At 42.3% G+C, this 20,250-nt stretch overlaps 2 protein-coding genes across 3 annotated transcripts; one reads left to right on the top strand and one right to left on the bottom strand.

The window, feature by feature from the left end:
• Positions 1–1,312: 1,312 nt before the first annotated feature.
• Positions 1,313–8,122, bottom strand: LOC308144259 (putative RNA-binding protein Luc7-like 1). Its single transcript, XM_080515324.1, has 10 exons — positions 7,560–8,122; positions 5,731–5,825; positions 4,848–4,946; positions 4,021–4,131; positions 3,704–3,847; positions 3,091–3,267; positions 2,748–2,944; positions 2,634–2,663; positions 2,204–2,359; positions 1,313–1,696 (listed from the first exon to the last, which is right to left on the bottom strand). Exons 1-10 carry the CDS (start codon positions 7,618–7,620, stop codon positions 1,447–1,449), a joined length of 1,320 nt encoding a protein of 439 aa, XP_080371450.1. The 5' UTR covers positions 7,621–8,122; the 3' UTR covers positions 1,313–1,446.
• Positions 8,123–10,165: 2,043 nt separating this feature from the next.
• Positions 10,166–12,801, top strand: LOC308128568 (essential MCU regulator, mitochondrial-like). 2 transcript variants are annotated; one of them, XM_080494174.1, is made up of 3 exons: positions 10,166–10,335; positions 12,209–12,372; positions 12,547–12,801. In XM_080494174.1, exons 1-2 carry the CDS (start codon positions 10,174–10,176, stop codon positions 12,344–12,346), a joined length of 300 nt encoding a protein of 99 aa, XP_080350300.1. In that variant the 5' UTR covers positions 10,166–10,173; the 3' UTR covers positions 12,347–12,372; positions 12,547–12,801. The 2 variants fall into 2 exon arrangements, with proteins under 2 accessions (XP_080350300.1, XP_080350299.1); XM_080494173.1 differs by having other exon boundaries at positions 12,209–12,352.
• The last annotated feature ends 7,449 nt before the right edge of the window (positions 12,802–20,250 follow it).

Consider the following 20,250-nt stretch of genomic DNA (forward strand, 5'->3'; position numbering starts at 1 on the left):
ATTCAATCTGAATAAGCAGATTGAAAAGCTCAGTTAGCCCTTACAGTCAGATATGCCATTGTAAATGAATACGTTTGATGAAATACAAATATAAATAAGGTTATTACTGCACATCCAACTTACTAAAAAAAACCCTTGTTAAATGAGCTCCCAGCTTTCATTTTAGAGGCTCTCCATTTTTAGGATTAGGTTAAAATAAAATTAACGATTTGACAAAGCATATAGTTAAAGCGACTTTTCTCATTTCCTATTCATCACTTCATTAAACAAACATTTGTGTCCAGCTCTTCTGGAGTACATTCTACTCTCGAACTTTGTGTGATCTCCAGCTGTGGCACTGAAGGTTCATGATCTGCGCCATCTTGTGCTTCAGCATCAAGTGCACTGGCTTCCAGTTTGAATTCTAACATCACTGAACACATGAACCCAAAATAAGATTGTCTTTATTCCTTGATTGTCTCTTTATGGGAGGAAAGTAGCGTAATAGCACCAACGCCTGACAAATTTACAAATTCATAAAGAAACACATTGTATTGTACATGTTTAAGTAATTATATTTATAAAATGCCAGCCGAGTGTATTTTGTCATGCAGAGCTGACAGCTGACGTACAGGTATGAGGAAGAAAGGCCGTTCCTCCTCACTACAGGCTGAATCAAGGAAGAAATTGAAGATGAACACTAGAAGACATTGTGTTTCAGTAGAAGCAGAAAGTTTTATTCACATACCGGTGGCACAGCAAAGAAGACCCCTCAGCACACACACCTCCAGACTGTATCACACCAAAGGATCAGGATTATTTATGCTCATTATTCCGGGACCGTCAGGAATCGAGTGGAAGTATTCAGACCGCTTCTTTCAGGGGGGATGAGTGTGTTTATTCAATGAACAAGCTCATCACAGCATTGTGAAGGATGTAACAGTATTCATCTAACCCGATTGTTGTTTCGTAGGCAGCAAAATAAAATGCAAACATTCAAATCTGCCTGGAAGTCACTCACGGCCACAATGAGAGCAACTCACAGCCACCGAAACCTAGAGATTCCTAATAAAACAAGAGAAACAGGATGAACATTAACGAGTTCAACTAAAGGTAAAAAAGAAAAAAGAAAAAAAATAAGAGTGCAGCTGCTGTTTTCACCTCACCTCTTTAAAAAATAACTTTACATGTCAATGAGATAAATGACTGTACTGCTTTCCGTTCCGTTTTGCCTCACTGAGTCCTAAAAAAGTTGGTTTGAATGTTTCTCCCCCCTCCCCTCCCCTCCCGCCACCACTGAAGCTGTTCCGACTCCCTCCCTCCCACAACCGGCTTTCATCTCGTCACGCGTACAGTCAACACACACACACACTCGCAACCAGCACACGCTTGTCTCTCCATGCTCCCATATTTGTTTAATCTAAACAATATATCCAAATCTTAGACTTTAGAGGCATCACTTCTTGTTCATATCTCCCCGGACTCTCGCTCCTCGGAGCTGGAGCGTCTGTCCCGCTCCAGTGACTGAGACTGCTCTCGCTCTCGCTCTCGCTCTCGGCCTCGGGCCATGTCCGGAGTGTTGGACCGCTCCCTGTCCTCCCACTCGCCACACTCGGCTCTGTCGTTACGAATCCCCTCTGCGGCCCCCTCGCGCCATCTCTCCTGGGACGGCGAGCGCTCTCTGTCCCGGGTATGAGATGATCGTTCTCTGGAGGACCTGAGGGGACGACAACCAGCCACTAATTAAAAGAACAAATCCTGAAAAGTTGGGACAAACCGAGTTTGAAGATTAGTTCAGAAAATGAATTCTGAAATGCCCGAGGGGACAGGAGTTGTCTTGAAGCACAATAACATTTTGGTGACATGATATTAGCGTGGGCCGTATTCCCATTATAGAGGAAAGCGAGTTAACGATATCATCGCCGACACTTTGTTGTGAATCAACAGAACAATTTAAGAACTCTTTGAGAGATGAAGTGTAATTAGATCAACTGTTGCTCCGTCATTTACATGAGTCGTTAGTCTACTCGATTTAAATAATCAAAGATATTTAGTCTAATTTGATCTATATTGAGTCATTATGCAGCGTTTATGAGCAAACAGCTGAGATGATTGGTTGCATAATGTGATCTTGTATCTAGAGCGGGGGGATGGAGTCAGGCAGGTGCTCCGTCACATTTAATGAGGCTTCGCACTAATTCCAGAGCTCCATTCAAATCCACACCTCTTCCGTTTGTGCCGGTGAGAGTGGGAGTGCGAGCGATGCCTCTCCTTGTGTCGGTGTTTCCTCTCTCTGTCCCGGTCCCGGTCGTTTCCTTCTTCTCTGGAACGAGAGGAGCGGTGGCGTCTCGAGCGATGGGAGGACGAGCTTCCTCCATCCCTTCGACGTTCATTGAAAAAGGAAACAAAATTATGAAGTTATACTGGGTGCGGGAGAGTCTCTCTTTTCAACACGATAAAGAAACGACAGCGTACATATTAACAGCCAAGTAAACAGATTTGCTCGAGTTCCAGTAAAGGTCAGCATTGGTCCAATAATATCATGATTGTTTATGCTGTCAAGTCGTGGAAAAAGAGAAAACGGATGCCATCTTTTCAACACATCAATCGTCGTGTGGTGTCAACTGAGAGTAAAGTGTGTTAAGTAGACATACCTGTATCGGTCTCCACTTCTGGATCTTGACCTAAAACACACACAAACTGTTCAGTTTCCACATGAGACAACGTGTCAACAACACAAAGTTTGTTTTTCTCTGAGCAGTTCTGACCTTCTTCGCTCCCGTTCCCGCTCCCATTCTCTCTCCCGTTCCCGCTCCCTTTCTCGCTCTCGTTCCCTTTCTCGCTCTCTCTCCCGTTCTCGCTCTTGCTCCCGTTCCAGCTCCCACTGTCGCTCTTTTTCGTCTTCTTTTTCACGCTCCTCTCGTCTTTTCATTCGCATCCTTTCTTGTTTCTCTACAACAGCTTTCTGCACAAACCACACACACACACAAAAAGAAAAGAAAATTCAACAACCTCTCCTGTTCACTACATTTGTTTTTAGCTTTTTAGTGCCTGCGTTTGTTTTGGAGCCATCAACTTGTGCACACATTTGGAATATCTACGTGTCCTCACCCGGAGCTTTTCAAGCTTCTCGCGAATTTCAATAAAACCGATGTGCAGCTTGCCCCCGAAGTGGTCGGCCAGCCGACGGTCGTTGTCGTGAAGACCCAAGTAGGCCGAGCACACCTCACACACTCGTAGTTTTTGTTGTTGAAAGCTGGAGGCGGGCATCGAGTTCCTGTAAACATCCTGGCGAAACAGAAAAACAAAGTGTCCATATGAGATTGAGTCGGAGAGGACAGTTTGTGAATCAGGTTTGTTAAATTAATGAATTGATTATTTGACAGGTTCTACTCTGCAAGTTTTTATACGACGCGTTTCTTAAAGTTGTCCAGGAAATAACAGTTGTTTTTGGAGAATGTTCCGGATCATGCAGAAAAAAAAAAGGTGTTTCATGGCAACGCACAGCCTTTGCATATGGACTATAAATTAGGAATGGACAGCTTCTGAATGAGTGAAGGTATTTATTGACAGCTCTGACACAAAAGTCCAAGCTGTGGTTGCCTGATCACTTGTGTTTTGTTTCAAGACATCTTCCACGTTCAGGAGTGCAAACCTCCAAGGACAACTGTGATTTTTACAATTTCGGAACTTGTGACAGAAAGGTTCGTGATGATTTTCTGACCTCAGCTTCTTTCTTTAAAGCCCGGGTCTTTTCCACCTTTTCCAGGAGCTGCTGGGCCTCGTCGACATTCCCCTCGCCTCCCAGCTGCTCAGCCCGGGCCAGCAGCTTCCCGATCTCTTCATTCAGCTCATGAACACGTTCAGCCTTTTGTGAACACGAAAGAAAATAAAAGAAAATATTAAGATCCAAAGCTCAAACAAATGGCATTCAGGTGGGACACACTTGAAATTGTCCCAGGACATAAATCACTTCCTGTGATAGGCAAGAGGCCTTCCCCCCAAAAACCTGAGGCTCACTACCAACAGTGAGTTGGTCACCTTTGCAGCCACCTCAGCGCTGATCTCATCTTGTGTCTCTGCGAGTCTCTTCTTGGCCAGCTCAGTCCGGCGGTCACAATCAGCGATGAAGGACTGAAGGTGCTCGGCCGCCTGCGAGATTAAAAACATGAGAAACACACTGGATAGCCATCTCTTTAGATTATTCCCAGACAAGCTCAAGCTGTACCTACTATGAAATACATATGACAGCTATGTCAGCTCTTTACAAGAACCTCTTTAACCTTAAATACAGATGCGGTTGGTCACAACCGAGCAGCACCACTCCCGGCTAACTTTGATTTGTTCATCAACCCCTGTGTCACTAGAAAAATGGTAAGATCTTTAGAGTTACACAAAGTGAAATTTGAGATCAAAGATAAAACTGAGTCAGGCTTGCCTCGAAATAATGAGCTGGTGGAAGTCAGGATGTATTTCAGTACAATCAACACATCGGAGCAAAAATAGAGGTGTGACAAAAAACTTTAGAAGGAGAAAAAAAAAGTGTTGCATTGGTGGTGCCACACGCACTGGTGAAAAAGTTGAACTCGTTTTAAAACACTGAGGTTTTAAATCACGAGACAGAATTTTATGACACAAGCTCAGAGGCAATGACTTAACTTTGCAGTATGATGCTAATGTCTTTAACAGAGTGTTAAAATGTAACCCAACAGCAAACTATTTGGGGAGAAATAAGTTAACAGTGTGATGGTTTTCATCACAACCTTATTGAACTTGAATCTTATTTACTAAATAACATCTTTCTTTTACAAAAATAATAATAATAATATTAATAATAATGCATTTGTGTGTGTGTTTGTCCAACTCACATCGAGCTCAAAGAAGTACTCCTGCTCCTTCGATGCAATCTCATAATCGGCTCTGAGGGCCAAGTCGTGGACTTTTATACACTCTCCCAGGTCCATTCTCTGCAGGGATCAAAACCACAGTGATGACGAGAATCATGGCAAATGTTTGGTTTATCAGACTTCACCTATTTCTTCTAAAACTGGAAAAGTGCTCCAATAAAAGAAAAAAAGACGCGATAACCATGGAGGAGTTGAGTGGTAAAGTCTATAAGGCTACGCAGTCAAATAGGAGTCACTGGGCTGGATGTAACGGCTGACTTCATCAGTACTTTGAATTTAAAGTGAAACGACGACAACGACATTCCAATAATGCCAATTTCCTTTCCAGAGAATTTAAATTTGGCTGCAACCTCACAAGTCTTAAAGTATCAGTTCCCAAAAACTAAATGTTCTATATCTCATCATTCATTTTACTCAACATCTTGTCTTTATCTCAGGAAGAGATGCCTGAGGGTATATAACATTTAGCTACTAGTTGCCAACGAGGGAACAGGAAGTCAGAAAGAAGCCGTGCCATATTGCATTCATATACTGAGATATTGGAACTTGTGCTTTCTGTGCTGTGAAACATAGAGCATAGTTTGGGGCTGTTGCAAATGATGAGGTTCAGCATGTCTTCATCATCTTTGTGGCTTTCTGCCGTCAGTGCCATGTTGAAGTTTAGTATCTAAGTGGATTTCTTCGTGCTGAATATAATTTATAATTGTATAAAGGCTAAAACATTTGGCCAGACGAGCAAAGATGAGGCCCTGAGTTCAACATCGCATCTCATTCATTTAAACTCCAACAACATGAAAGAGAGCCCAAAGCTCCCACTGTACGTGTATTTAAATATGATACTCACGGTGCCTGACAAAATGTCATGAGGACATGAATCCAAGAGATGACTTTTGCAGACTCGCTCATCTGTGAATTTAATTCTCTGCCGCATGGTGTCACCTATAAAAGAAAGAAAAATAGTAGAGTAGATGCGTATGAGCAAGGTAAAAATAAACTCAAGAAGACACACAATATAGTATTTTGGTGACAAGTCATAAATTAGGAGAGCTTATTTCAAATACTGAGCCTTCTGTTGCATACATTACTGCATTTTTGATTGTGCAGAGTAAACATGTATAGCGCGTAAACAATAACAAGTTTAGTAAAATATTAACAAATCTCAAATGTTTTCATTTTTGACTATGATCTGTAAAGCTATGAGGCTGGTGTTAAACTACAACCACTTAATACTGCATGTGGGAACATGTTGAACAGCTGTAAAACCAGCACACACACAAAAAAAGGGGAAAAAATCCTAGGTTAAAAGTAGTTGGTCTTTAATTATGGTACAATGGCTTATTTCTTGAGTTCAACACAGGATTTGCATAATGACGGTTAAAAAAAAAAGCATTCACTGAACTTCAGAGTATGCAAAAATTATCTGGGAAAAAAAACATCACTGATGTAAATGATGATGAAATGATGAAAATTACTTTTCACTCCAATACCAACTATGGGCCTCCAGAAAACCTACCACAGGTCCTGAAATTGAAGCCAAACTATCCAATAGTACTGACAAACATTAATTTGCAGCTACTCTGCTGCCTGCAAAGACACTGCATTTCACATCACTTCTCAGGCAGCTTTTGTGATTACTGAAACAGTTTGTTTAACAATGTGGACTGCGGGGATGTACAAATAGCCGCCATCAGATAAACAAGGCGTTTTTGTTTTTATTTACGTTAAGTGCTAAATTACATTCCATTAAAGGAGGGCTTCAGATATTTAGTTTGTCAAACCAAATAAAAGCTCACCACACAGAAAAGACAACCACACACAGTAAAACATCTGGAAATCTGAACTGAAGTAGATCATATTGACGTTTGAAAGCAAGAAATGTTACAGGATCACTTCAGTATGTACATACTTATACACAGAGATTTTTGAATTTTTTTTTAATATATATATAATGAATGCTTTCTGGAAACGAAAACAAGAGCACACGTTACCTGCGTGGGCAAGGCTGTATGGAAACACCTGATGCATTCATCAACAAGTTTAACGTGTATTTGAATCGGATTTTGTTTCAGTTCATGATGGAATGCAACCTGTATCGATCCCTGCAAAATCATGCATCACTAATTTTTAAAACGTTGACTCATCCAAAAATAAGCATTAAGCACACTTTTATAAACCGAATAACAATGGGTTCATATGTAAATTTCGCATTAACATGACGTGTGTTAACGTGGGGCAGCTGGTTGTAGTGCATCTTTGTAGAATAAGCATCTAGTTCTCAGGGTGGTAATTCAATCGAGCTCGGGTACATTGACTTTGCACTGCCAGAACATGTGCTGCATGTATGAAGGGGAGCACCAAAGTTAGCTGCTCGGATAAAGTACAGGAGCTGTTAAGACACTGGGTAGCGACGAAACGAGCAGCACGGGACTAAATACAAACGAGTACTTTCACAAAGGCGTGCTGAGCGTCACAGTTATTGAAGTCAGCGGCCAAATACAACAGGTAGCCACCGGCTAGCCGTGCTCATGCTACAGTTAGCTTCTGAAGCGTGCCTCCTTGTCACTGCCTGACAGACTGGATAGCTCGACGGCTAACGCTAGCACCGAGCACAGCTTCCCTTCTCCGCTTCGTCCTCTGTCGATCCCCCCCGGACCCTGCGACCCGCGCACTCACCATCTCTGCCGGTGCCCATGAGCTGGTCCAGCATCGCTCTCATCTGCGCCTGGGCCGACATGTTTGGTCCGCGGTTAACGTCGTCTTTGCGCGGCGCCCCTCTTCACACATGCAGCCTCCCTCAGCCGCAGGCCTCGTCGGCTCCTTACGAAGCGCCGCCGCCGCCGCGGACAACTTTTCCACACCTGGAGGTGGGGAAAGCCCAAGTTGTCTGGAAGTCAGTGAGCGGTGTTTGCGTATAGAGTTAGCTCGGCTTGCTGGTGGTAGCAGCTCGGTAACAGAAGCTACGCGGGACTTTGTGGCGGTGGGAGGCTTGTTCGGGTTGGTTGGTTGGTTGAGCAAGTGCAACGTCTGTTTTAAAAAACTGCTGGAGTCCGCCCGCCGGTCGGGTCGTGTGTCGAGCTCAGACAGCGGTGACTCGGTGTTTGGTTAACTGATTCTATCTGGACATAAACAAGTCGCTACTTTTGCCGTTACATAGCAGCTAAATGTATTTCCAGCCAGTCAGCTAGAAGTTGTCAAGTTTGTTGAACGTCCTCTCGCTTCCGTCTTCCTTGTTCACCGTCCGCGCGCGTCCCCGCCGAGCGCGCTCTGGTCACTCCGCCCCGAGCCACTGCTGCAGTCGGTGTCGCGCGCCCGTTTGCAGAGGTTACAGCTTATTATCCAAATGTTGGGTTTTTTTTGTTTTTTTTTTACCTACGCCAACGAAGTAAATGTGTTCACCTGCGTGTATTTATTTATTTGTTGGTTTGTATGTATATATGCATGTATGTATGTATGTATGTATGTATGTATGTATGTATGTATGTATGTATGTATGTATGTATGTATGTATGTATGTATGTATGTATGTATGTATGTATGTATGTATGTATGTATGTAACCAACTTTTCACAAAAACTCCTCACCCGAATTGCATGACATTTTTGGGGATGATTTTTCATCATCCAAGGACCAATCGGTTAGATCTTGGGGCATTACGCGTAACCGTTTCCGAATAGATCCCAAAAAACTGCAAAGAAAAAAAAAATCCTATTCATCCCCTTTCGTCACACCAAATTTCCTTTGAAATTTTCTAGTAAAACAAGCACTAAAACATTTCCCATAAAGCCTTGCAGCCACTGACAGAACTGTTTCCATAGGGACAAGTCATGTTTCACACATCAAATGTGGCTTTGGCCAAGGTATGTGCTCTAACGAGTGCCAATTCTAGTTTATTTTAATTTTCAAAACACTCGGAAATTATTCAAGTTTTTGTTGTTGTTATTTATTAAAAACAAATCAACTAAAAGATTAAATTCATAAATTAATGTATTATAAGTAAACATAAGAGAAAAGCAATACCAGGGATACACTTTGAATAGGAGCCCAATATTCACAGGACATGTTTGTTTCAAATACACGAAACACATGTATTCTGTTTTAACTTTCTTACATGTGATCAAACAAACTGCGCAGGTGTTTTTACTGAAACATTTGAGGAATTTACTTGGGTACAGGGTTTGCTTCCAAGAACTTAGCTTCATCATATAGAATCTGGGTTTAGTTTAAAGAGACCATATGTACCTCTAATAGTCTGATTAAGAGCCTGGCATCAAGAAGGGAAGTTTATCTTGAGGAGTCCGGATCTGGATTAAAGAGTTCCAGCATATAGTTTAAAGGGTACATGCTTGTTTTAAAAATTCAAACACGTTTTCAACAGCCTAATTTTAAGAGCCTTGGTCTTCTTGAATACATAGATCAACATCTTCAACTAATTTCTGATTTAAAGAGTCCTGGTCAGGTCTAGACAAAAATCCGGGTGTAGTTCATAGACTGCAAATCAATTTTCAAATCTTATTGTATTTTAGAGAGTCCACATCATATATATATGTATCGACATGTAAATGTAGGAAAAGTTTTTTTCTTTACCTGGCTGACATGTTTCGTAGCCTTCCTCAGAGCATCATCTGACGTTTCGGTCTTTATCAGGTGACCACGCCCCCCATCTTCCGGTGGTCTCTGGAGGATGGTATCCCAGGTGTGTGGACTTTTACCTGTCGTTAAAAAAAAGAGTCTATACATCTGTATTGAGAACGACCAAATGAACACAACTCAACTCCCACATGATGTGTTGTTATTCTGGTGTCGCCTTTGCAGTTAACAGTTAGAGAGCCTTGGTCACATTTAAGGAGGCAGAATGTCATTTAGTCCAATCTTTCTATTTATTTAATCGTTCAATAAGATTTTAACGGGTTTATATGCAAACACCCGTTTCATTTCTTTAGCCACATATAAAAAAATAAAGTCTGAAAGTTCTCTTATCACACATATCGACGGGTTGTAACCTTGGATCTGCTACACATGAGCACCTGCATGCAACCTGGTCATGTGTATGGTGTTTACGTTTCCTCCTCTTGTGTTTTTAATGTTTTGAATTGGGCATGCACATTCAGTAACATTTATACATGTTATGGTAAATGTTAATATAGAGGTTGAGCTAGGGGCTAAAATACATTCGTTTTTTATTAAAATAATGACTTATGTGGAGGTGTATTAAATCCTGTTAAACTTCTTCCGGTTCCACCCAGAAAAAAAAAAACCCAACCAGTTACCACACTCTTTACTGGAAAAAATGGCGACCAGTTTACTGCGGCTCCCGCTGCGGCTTTCCTCCAGAAACACGGGGATACTGACCCGTAACGGCGCCTCGAAGACAACCAACATATCCAGGAGCACTCAGAGCAGGACTGTGGTGTCCACGGCGTCTGGAGCCATCCTCCCGAAACCGGATAAAGTGAGTTTATTTCCACCTCAGTTATGGAGAGAAATATGAGTGGCAGCGTGGGCGGGACTTGGCTGTTAACCGACAGCGGTCATGACCAATAGAAATGTAAGAATCCACGTCAGGTTTGACCGTTCAGCCAATGAGCGTGTGTTTACACATCTGTAAGGGCACTTCGAGGAAGTAATTGGCCCTAATCTTATGGCTTCTCATCCAAGGTGACGGCAAATCGATATTAAGAGTACAATTAGAGGTTTCTTCTAAATGTATTTCATGTAATAAGTAAATACCCCAAAAGTATACATCTCAGAGGTGGTTGTTGTAATTACAGAAGACGCAAACCTACCTGAAGACAGCGAGGAATGGGGGAGTCATACACGACCTTATACGTATTTAAACGCAATAGACAATACTTGATATTTGTGCAAAGTGGGGGCGGAAACTAGAATATTGGCAAGTATTGGTTAATTGTTCTGTTTCATTTTATACCATAAGCACATCAGTGTATGGCCTCTTTTTAGGAAAATGTATATTCCCCACGTAGTGTATCTGATCATATGGTCATCTCGTTTTATTAATGTCCAAAACTGGTTAAACATTTTCACTGTGCACAAGCAAAAAGAGTGGAGAATCATATTCAGTCTATTTAAGAAAAATATAATATTGTATTGTAGGATGTCAGGGTGTCTTAAAACCATTTCTTTAAAGCTCAAATTTTTTATTTTTTTTGGATATACTTTTGTCGTTCAGGACTTCAAACCAGTGCTGCGATACATCATCACATTTCACGTGGTACAAAACTGAACAAGATAATGCAGATATTTTTTTTTACTAGTAAAAAGACACAATGACTTGAAATTTTGAAGCATAAAATACGTAGTTTGACAGCAAGACCTTGAGGTTAAACTTTTTCTCCCTAAATCCATCCATCTTCTTTCCCGCTTCATCTGTGTGGGGCCGCAGTGGCAGTTCAAAGAGCAAGGAACCCAGCCCAGATATCTGTCCCCCGCAAATTCCTCCTGTTCTACTATGGGGCCACCAAGCAGCTCCCAGACCAAACCAGAGATATAATCTCTCCAGCGAGTTCGGGGTCGACATCGGACCTCTAACAGGAGGCGACCCGGGGACATCCTAATCAGATGAACCTCCTCAAATAGTTCCTCTCAATGTGGAGTAGCACCAGCTTAACTTTGAGACTCTCCCGGATGGCTGAGTTCCTCGCTCTGTCATGAAAAGTGAAGTATTAAATTCCTAACAGTAAATGCAAACTTGTGTCTATATTTCAGACTTTTATTTGCTTAAAAAAATACTCCGTCTCAGTCAGAGCAAAACCCACAGGGCAGCTTAAAATTCAGATCATTCAGACTGCCTCGATAACCACACACTTCTCCGCCATCTTTTAGCAGGAGGAATATTTGTCTGTCGTTTCTTTTGTGGCTCAAGGCCTGCCTTGTCTAGTTTAATTAAACTCATCAACTGATGGAGGCGTATGTGCTGATGTAGCAATTGATCTCTGTGGTCTTTCAAATCTATTTCCTGGAGCTCATGTTGCCAGTTCATCTTTTTTCGTCTCTTCAAATCACTTAATGTTAATAATGGCGCACATATGATTTTCAAATTGTAAAGGTACAATATAAAACTTGAGCAAATGTTTGGTGTTTTCCACTAAACAATGTTGTCAATAAATTTCAGCTTTTATGTGCAAAACATGTTTTGAACCCTGACTGTGTCAGAGCTTCCAGGCACAACCTCTGGCGATTGTATTACTTTGTTTAGCTCTGGTGAAACATTTTACAATCACAGTGAATGTAGACCATGATACCTCAGAGGGGCAAGGACATTCGTTTAACCCCAAGTTTTTCTTTGATTACACGTTGCTTTGCAGACGCCGTTTGGTCTTATCCGCATGACAGTAGTGGTGGTGCCTTTCCTTTATGTGGGAACTCTGATCAGCAAGAACTTTGCTGCCCTCTTGGAGGAGCATGACATCTTTGTTCCTGAAGATGACGACGACGACGACTGAGCTGAAGTAAGAAAACAGACGGCGAGGTCAGAGTTTGCTTTAGCCGTGCCCCGTTTAAAGTTTACTACCGCTTTAACCTTGTCCTGCCTATAAGGTGTGTCAGCTGCAGGTTAAAGGAAACACTTTAGAGCCGTCTTGCAACCACACCGTAAGGAAACTGATGACCTTTTTTTTTTTTTCTTTCTTTCCGTCATCCTCAGGGTGCTCTGCATTGTTGACTGAAAGCCATCCAGCCAGCACAGGGAAGATGGGAAAGATGGAGAACTTTGACTTCCAAATATATCACTCTACCTCCATCAATCTCCTTCCTCTCTGCTCTGATATTTATCTTGTTTTTATGAAAATGATTTATCAGAAATCTTCTATCATGTGAGGCTGTCAAAACTGCAAGTTATGCGTTCACTCTTGTTTGCATGTTTACGTCAACTCTGTCATGAAATAATAAACATATCAAGTGTAAAGCATTTGCCGTGTTTTATTCTCAGCAAGTGAGTAGTTTGCTCGTCTGACACTTTTAGGACACATCCAGCCATAATAACCCCGAAAGATTGTAGCAGTGGTGTTGTATGTGGTTTGGCGTGAAGGTTTTGCATCATCTCAGGTCTGTCTGGGTCCCTCCTGGAGTGCAGCGTTGGCCAGCCGCAGGTGTTCATTGAGCGAGCCCATCTCCAACTGGCCCCGGCCCCTCGTGTTGCTCAGCTCCACGTAGGCCTCCTTATAGCGCTCGTATGCCGCTTCTTTCTCCTAACGCAAAGACAAACATGGTGGGATAATCGAAGTCCGGTAGAGATGTGTTAAAAGTGCTCGGTTTGGAGTACTGTAGATGTTTGATCATTTGATTGATGCACTGTTAATGTCATGAGTCGCACCTTGGTGAGAGATTGCACCTCGTTTTGCAGACAACTGATCTCTTTCTTCAGATACTGCACCTCGTTTTCTTTTGCCCTCAGCATCGTCTGAAAAGAACAAAATGGGACCAAATGTGAATTTAGACCAGTCATTGCATTTTCACAGTGAGTTATTGACTGAAAATGGAGTTGGAGACACATTTTAAAACACATTCTCCTTGTCTACATGGAGATATAGCTGAATCATAACTGGGAAACGAGGACAAAAGTGGACTGCCAAAAATATTTAAAACTCACAATGCATCCATCCGTTTTTATTCTATTTTCTTCAACTTATGGTTGTATGTTGCCAGTCATAGAACAGATCAGTCCTCCATGCCAGGGTAAACATATAGAGACAGTCACACACTCACCTATGGGGATTTCCAGTCATCAGTTAACTTAATTGTCATGTTTTTGCACTGGGCCATTAAACCAGTGTACTCTGAGATAATACACACATGTGCACCTAGAAATTGTGTGTGAGAAATTTAAACTGAGGATACAATTGCTCTGACGCTATCCACTATACCATCGTCGGAGTGTAATTTCACCGTTGGACCTCAACAAAATGTTTTCGTGGAGAATCAAAGGGGGAAAAAAATTAAACAAACACTCAAACTATTGACAAAAAATATATTTTCAGCGAGACAATAATGAAAATTCATCTGTAGTACAATTCTAAATACCCATGAGTTTATTGCAGACATATTGTTACTGCAAATAATGTAACATTTGAATTACTGAAAGGTGAGAAACAATATATATGATCAGTTACTTGGCAGTTCAGGTCTAAATTCGGAGTTTTGTCTTTCACTCAGCTGATTTAAGCGTTTGGGATGTTTATCCCCCAAGAGACCCCGAACTGGATGAAGTGTATCGCTCATGTGTACAGCTCAGAGAAATATGTGCTTTAACTCAGCCACTAGGTGGCAGTGTGAGCCCTATCAAGGTGAATCTAGCCAGGGGCAAACATAAACGAGACTATCAGAACACTAAAAATTAAGCTGTGATAGTGTGACTGCAGGGGATCATTACAGGGGGATATGGGACAAAACATTAGCACATGTTTGGATCTATTTGGGCAAAATGGGATCAGAATCCCACAGCAGATATATCAAACACTGCCTTTCTGCTCTGTGTGATGACAGCAATGTCATAATGTGTCCTTCAAGCCGCAGTTGTTTCAGAGGAGTAAATAATGCTGAGCTGGGAAGCGGTGAGTGGTTATACTTTTCCTTTCAGTACCTCCACTTCAGATGCAGCGCGCTCCATGTTGCCAATGGATATCACATCTGACCTCTGACCTGTGATGAAATAACGCATACGACTGATCTCTTCTGCCAGTTTGGCCTTGAGCTCCTGAAAAACACATTTTTAGTTCTGATTATTTTAAGACATGCAGCCATAGCGACCGTTGCACATACAACACATTCAGGATGCCCATGGAGGAAAAAAAAATAAAATGTGTACATTAATCGGCGTGTAACCCAATAGCTGCGAGTTATTGTGGTGATGTGTTTTAGCCGCTTGTCTTCCGGAGTCCCCACAGCAGATGATGTGATCCGCTTGATTGATTTAACACATGCTTTATGCCCAATTCCCATTTTGAGCTGTGGTTAAGGGCCTTACTCAGGGCGCCTCACCAGTTATCCATCACACATGGGAATGAGACCAATGAACTTAAAGTGATGAAAACTATTTTGCTTGAACGTGAGTATTTGAAATTGAATCTGTCGTTACAAACCTGGTTTTCTCTTCGAAGCTGCTCCAGCTCTCTGTCCTTGCGGGTGAGCTCGGCGTCACGGCTCCTGCTGCTCTGCTCGGTCCGGCTCAGCTCCAGGCACTTCTGGGAGTAACGATCTGACAGCACATCTAACTCGCCGTGTAAAACGTCCGCCTGGGGCCTGACACGCACAAACACACTAGATCTGCTGTAAAAGTTTAATGCAGCATCATGCGAGAGGCCACGGTCGAGAGGAGAACATCCTGGGCCTGCAGCCACAGCTTGTGGGAAGGAGTCTCGGTTATCAGAGCGATAACACAGGGGTAAAAAAAACAAAAAAACAACTTACATGTGTCCTCTGTATGATGAATCCACATGTGCTGCTCCACTAGCTAACCTCCTGGTCTTCTCCACTTCTCTCTCAAGCTCCTCTCTGTGAGCTGCTCTCAGGGCCTCCATTGCTTAGATTAAACAGTTGATTGATGGGTTAACTACACAAGCACAGCATCAGTGGACTATACAATTAAATGGGACATAGGTAAGATCATGGGCAGCAAGGTAAAAATTCACATGGAGGCCGGTTATATGTCAACTCTCATTTGTTTAGAAATTAAAAGTAAGAAAAGGTTTTTTTTTGTTTTTAAAGTATTTATCTTGATATTTACTGTGTCGCATCTGAAGCTTCAGTGTTTGCCACTATAATCGCTCTCTGTTCTGACATTGATTTTTTCAAGTCAAGATGTACAAAGAAAATAAATGAAGAAGCACAAAATAAAATGAGAGATGCACTGTAAGCTCTGCATGTGAGGGAAAGACATATAAAATGCTTCAAATGCGTCAAACCCTGCTTAAATCTATTGTTTTTCTTTTGGTACCACACTATTAATAACTCATAATAACAGGCAAAGTAGTGATTTTCAAATATAATGAATACTATTTGTGGCTACACGGTCGTGCAGTGGTTAGAGCTCTCATCTCACAACAAGAATATCCCCGGTTTGAGTCTGATCTAGAGCTATTCTGTTTGAAGTTGATTTTGACTAAAAATTTGCTGATTTGCCCACCGTCATCAGAGAGTGGTTCCAGCCCCCCTCAATACTATATTATATATAGTGTTATAGATGAAGAATGGATGGATGTAAAGGTGTACATAACGAGAATATTAGTAGTGGAAAGTGTATTGAAAAGTTCAACTCGCTTCTGAAACTGTCATTGAACTGTCATTGAACTTGACATATGTCAAGCAAAAAAGAGAAATACATGCTTATAACTGTTGTTCTGTGGTCCAAAATCTGAATTGTAAACTCATCTGTTGTGTCATGTGACACTACAGAGAGGATGATCCAATTACGAGGCAACCATTTTTGTCAAACTGAATCTCTCTCATGGCCTATACCTTTGGCAGCAGCCTGACTCTCCTGCAGCAGCATCCTGTCCTTCTCCTCCTGCAGCTCCTTCAGCTCCTTGGCATGCTTCTCTTGCAGCTCCTGCAGTGCTTTAATGTGAGCAACTTCCATAGCTTCCAGTTTGGCCCTGCAGGGGGCCCCCGGTCCACATGGGCTTTCCACATCTATCCCCATGGCTGCACGCTCCCTTTTAATGCTCTCCACCTGCTTGCGAAGAGAGACAGCCTGAAAGAGATGCACAAACTATCAATGTGTTGATATTTACTTCCTCTGATCAGATGCTGGAATATTTACTCATAACTTTTGAAACCTTATGAATTGTCTGACTGGAATTGTTTCCTTACCTCCCTCTGAAGAGCTTCTGCTGTATTAGTTTGAATATTTTGGGCAACGTCTGTAAGTGGAAGGGCCTCCTTTGAGCCTGATATATCGGCTTGTGAGGTGGTGGCAGACTGCGCCACCTCTTCGGGGATTGAGTCATAAGTCTGGGGACTGACAAGAGGATCTGATACCTGTTGGGTGCTTGACTGCTGAGCCTGTGCCCCAATGAGTGTCTGTGCACTCATGTCCCTGAAAGACAGCGTTTCAAATTCGTCCCACTTCCGGCTGACCTCGAAGTCCACGGTTTCAATAACAGGGACAGGCACACTCCCACTTTTCAGCTCCATGGAGTCCCACCTGCTGCCCATCTCACTGAAGGGGACGCCCTCCTCAAACCACTTGTTCCTCTCCTCCAGCCGCTTGGCTTGCTCGCGGTCCCAGCCCTCCCCTTCCTCTCTCTGACTGGCCGGAGACGCGTCTGCACTTACGTCTCCGTCTACCGAGTGGCGGTCGGCCCGTTGGGAGTCTGCAGCTGTGGTGTTGGCGGCGGTGGAAGTGGCAGCTTCATAGCCAGAGTCCTTGCAGGTGAAGCGAGCAGTGGGTTGGCATGACGACGCAGGCCGGGAGAGGGGGTTCTCTTTCTCGCTGCTGGTGTCCGATTGGCTGGGAGCAGAATGAGGGGAAACACAGGAGGATAGGGTTACCTTGTGATGAGTGAAGGGGATCACTGCTTGGTGGACCACCCAATCACTTTGTCTACATTTCTTCACAAATGTTCAGGTCTGCTCAGCTGACTTTTTGAAAAGCTTTTTAGTATTTTGTGATGGGGCAACATTATAAACAGCTATCATTAATCAAATACAATTTATATCACTAATTGTCAATGTTAGTTTCAACACTGACAGATTTTTTTTTTACATCATACACACACTGTGATTGATGATTGCAGCAAATACGCTTTCACACTTCCAAGATACTTCATCTACTCCAGTTGTTGGTTACTTCAACCATTATTATTAATTCTGCACCTAATTAATTTCAAATTGATTAGCCAGATGTACACTTCTTCAAATTAAACCCAACTATGACAAAAATTTGACTCAATGTAGTAATAACAATAATCCATAGTTTCATTGATAATAACATTATCATCACCCACATTTTCATTTGCAGAAAATCTGGATTAATTTGAACCAAAAGCTAAAGTAGCACCTTGACTGACTGTTCTTCCTTTTTTTTTTTTCTTGTTTTCTCAAATGTCTACCTAAACCCTGCCTCCACTCAGTCCACTGATTGTAACTCACTGTGTGTTGTGTTGAATCGCTTGCTTCAGTAACTTCACCCAATTCCGACGAATTCTAGACGTCATCGCGGAGAAAGTGAACACTGCTCTTTTTGTCTAGATGAGATCAAAAGTAAGACACACACACACACACACACACACACACACACACACACACACACACACACACACACACACACACACACACACACACACACACACACACACACACACACACACACAGAGTTAAACAGGAAGCAGACGAATGCAGGGACAGGGGTCAGGGGTCTCGCTGACCTTCCATCCGTCATCAACACAATGAGCAGAACAGAAGTGCAGTAAATACTTGTAGTTGGAGTCCATAGTTCTTCTCTACGTCACAGTCTGACACATTCACACAGGAGGTCAGCTCGATCTTTCCATCCAGATCGTCAGACTGCAGCGCAACAAGAAAAGCTGAAATTCAGTCAACTCAGACTAATTATTGTGCCGCATACTTTGCTGATACGTACTAAAATGGCAAAATGGCAACAGCACTCTGAATTATTTCCTGTGTGTGCAAATGGAGAACTACTTAATAAAAATGGGGTCATACCTCCTCAGCCTCCGAGTCTCTGTAGTACGTCAGTGAAGTGTCATCAAGAACAAACCAGTGTTTCTTCCACTGCAACACAAGAAATCGGTAACAATGAATAGAATAATCAATGACAAGGTAAAATCTCCAGCGTGTCAACTGCGAGAGAAGATGAGTCATGCTCATAGTTCTTGTACTGTCACGCTGTGTGAGACCGTGGTTCCAACAGGAAATAAGTCAGACAATGACAGAGAGACTTCTTTTTAATTATGGTTGGAAAAGATTCTTCAAACACACACATTTACCTTTCCACTCTCATCCAGTCTGGACATCCAACCCTTCAAGCAGCAACATCTGTAAATGAAAGACTGAAGAGTTTGAAACCTTTCGACTGTGGTTAGTGTCTCACACTTGATGGTGAAACTGGAGGAAACGGAAGTGTGGTTGCAGACAAACTGTTTTTAAGAGATGATTTCAACGCATGCATAGAGAGGGAGACGTTTCAGAAATGGGAAATGCTGCTGAATGTAAACATAAAACATGAAGATGTGTTGTGTCTCTATCTTAAGAGAATCAACTTAAAACAGCAGGAAGTCGAATGAAAAAGAGGAACCAGTAAAACTACAATAGAAAGACTTCAATGCAGGCAGGTGGTTTCGGAGCATGTAAACTTCAAATAATAAAAACTCACCATAAATTATGTTAATTCCCATGTTTATTGTTTGGGTAAGGAAAGGAAAGAGACAAAATGCACAATGTGATTTAAAACAGTAAGTCAGAAATGTGTGATCACACATTGCTCTCGACGTTGGATGGAAATGTGTGACTATTGTGTGAAACTATTACAAGTTTGTGTGAAATCAGGAAGAGAACCACATTAACTTTCTTTCTTTGGGTTGACTGCAGCTTTAAGCATGACAAAGCCACACACGCACAGCAGGAACACAACAGTCCCAGGAGGTGCGGCTAACCATGATGGATTAAATGAACATGCTGCCCTAAAAGACATGGGGCCGGGTCATAAATTTATTCCGCAAGGTGCTTCTGCGAAAAGGCTGAGATAAGCAACAGAAGCTACGTTCATATGGTTGTGTGAGTGACCCATTTTCCTCCGAACGCTCATGGGATTTGTACGGATGCATGGAGTCATGAGCGTGTTGTCACCTGCGTCTGTGGGTGTTGAACAGGAACTCTCTCCCTCACCCTTGAAGACCTGTGCTTCCCACTCTGATTATCTGAGGACTTTCATCAAGCAGACAGACGGGATCTTGGGTGGACGTCGCAACGGCGATATTTGTGGCGCATATTTCTGCAGCTCTTCGTCTTACCTGTGTGTGAAGAGATGCTGCTGAATGTCTTCGAGACGACCATCCATTCTCAGAGTCCCTGCTTTTCTCCCTCCTGTCTCTTCCTCTTTCTCTGCCTCTGCCCCTTTCTTCAGACTCAAACCGTGAACTGTGAATGTCTTGATGCCTTATCAGAATAGAATGGACACAGTTTACTTCTTGACATACTCAACATGCTTTTTTTCTTACTGAAAACCCACTTCAATTTGCTTAACTTTCAATGGCATTTCAACGTTTTTGTCCATTGATTTGACAATACATTATCATCACTACAAAGTGATTTTAAAGACTTTGTGCTTATGACTCTTCCTGCCAGCTAAGGGATGATGTTAGGAATATGCATACTAGACTTTACGTGATTC

This window comes from Blennius ocellaris, assembly GCF_963422515.1.
Source record: "Blennius ocellaris genome assembly, chromosome: 3".
Lineage (NCBI taxonomy): Eukaryota > Metazoa > Chordata > Actinopteri > Blenniiformes > Blenniidae > Blennius > Blennius ocellaris.

Excerpts from the sequence above, each read along its gene's own strand:
- LOC308144259 (XM_080515324.1), bottom strand. The coding sequence starts at position 7,620 with ATGTCGGCCCAGGCGCAGATGAGAGCGATGCTGGACCAGCTCATGGGC. Across the intron at positions 5,826-7,559 it reads CATGGGCACCGGCAGAGATG|GTGACACCATGCGGCAGAGA; the intron begins GTGAGTGCGCGG and ends TTTCTTTTATAG. Across the intron at positions 2,664-2,747 it reads CGGGAACGGGAGCGAAGAAG|GTCAAGATCCAGAAGTGGAG; the intron begins GTCAGAACTGCT and ends TGTGTGTTTTAG.
- LOC308128568 (XM_080494174.1), top strand. The coding sequence starts at position 10,174 with ATGGCGACCAGTTTACTGCGGCTCCCGCTGCGGCTTTCCTCCAGAAAC. Across the intron at positions 10,336-12,208 it reads TCCTCCCGAAACCGGATAAA|ACGCCGTTTGGTCTTATCCG; the intron begins GTGAGTTTATTT and ends GTTGCTTTGCAG.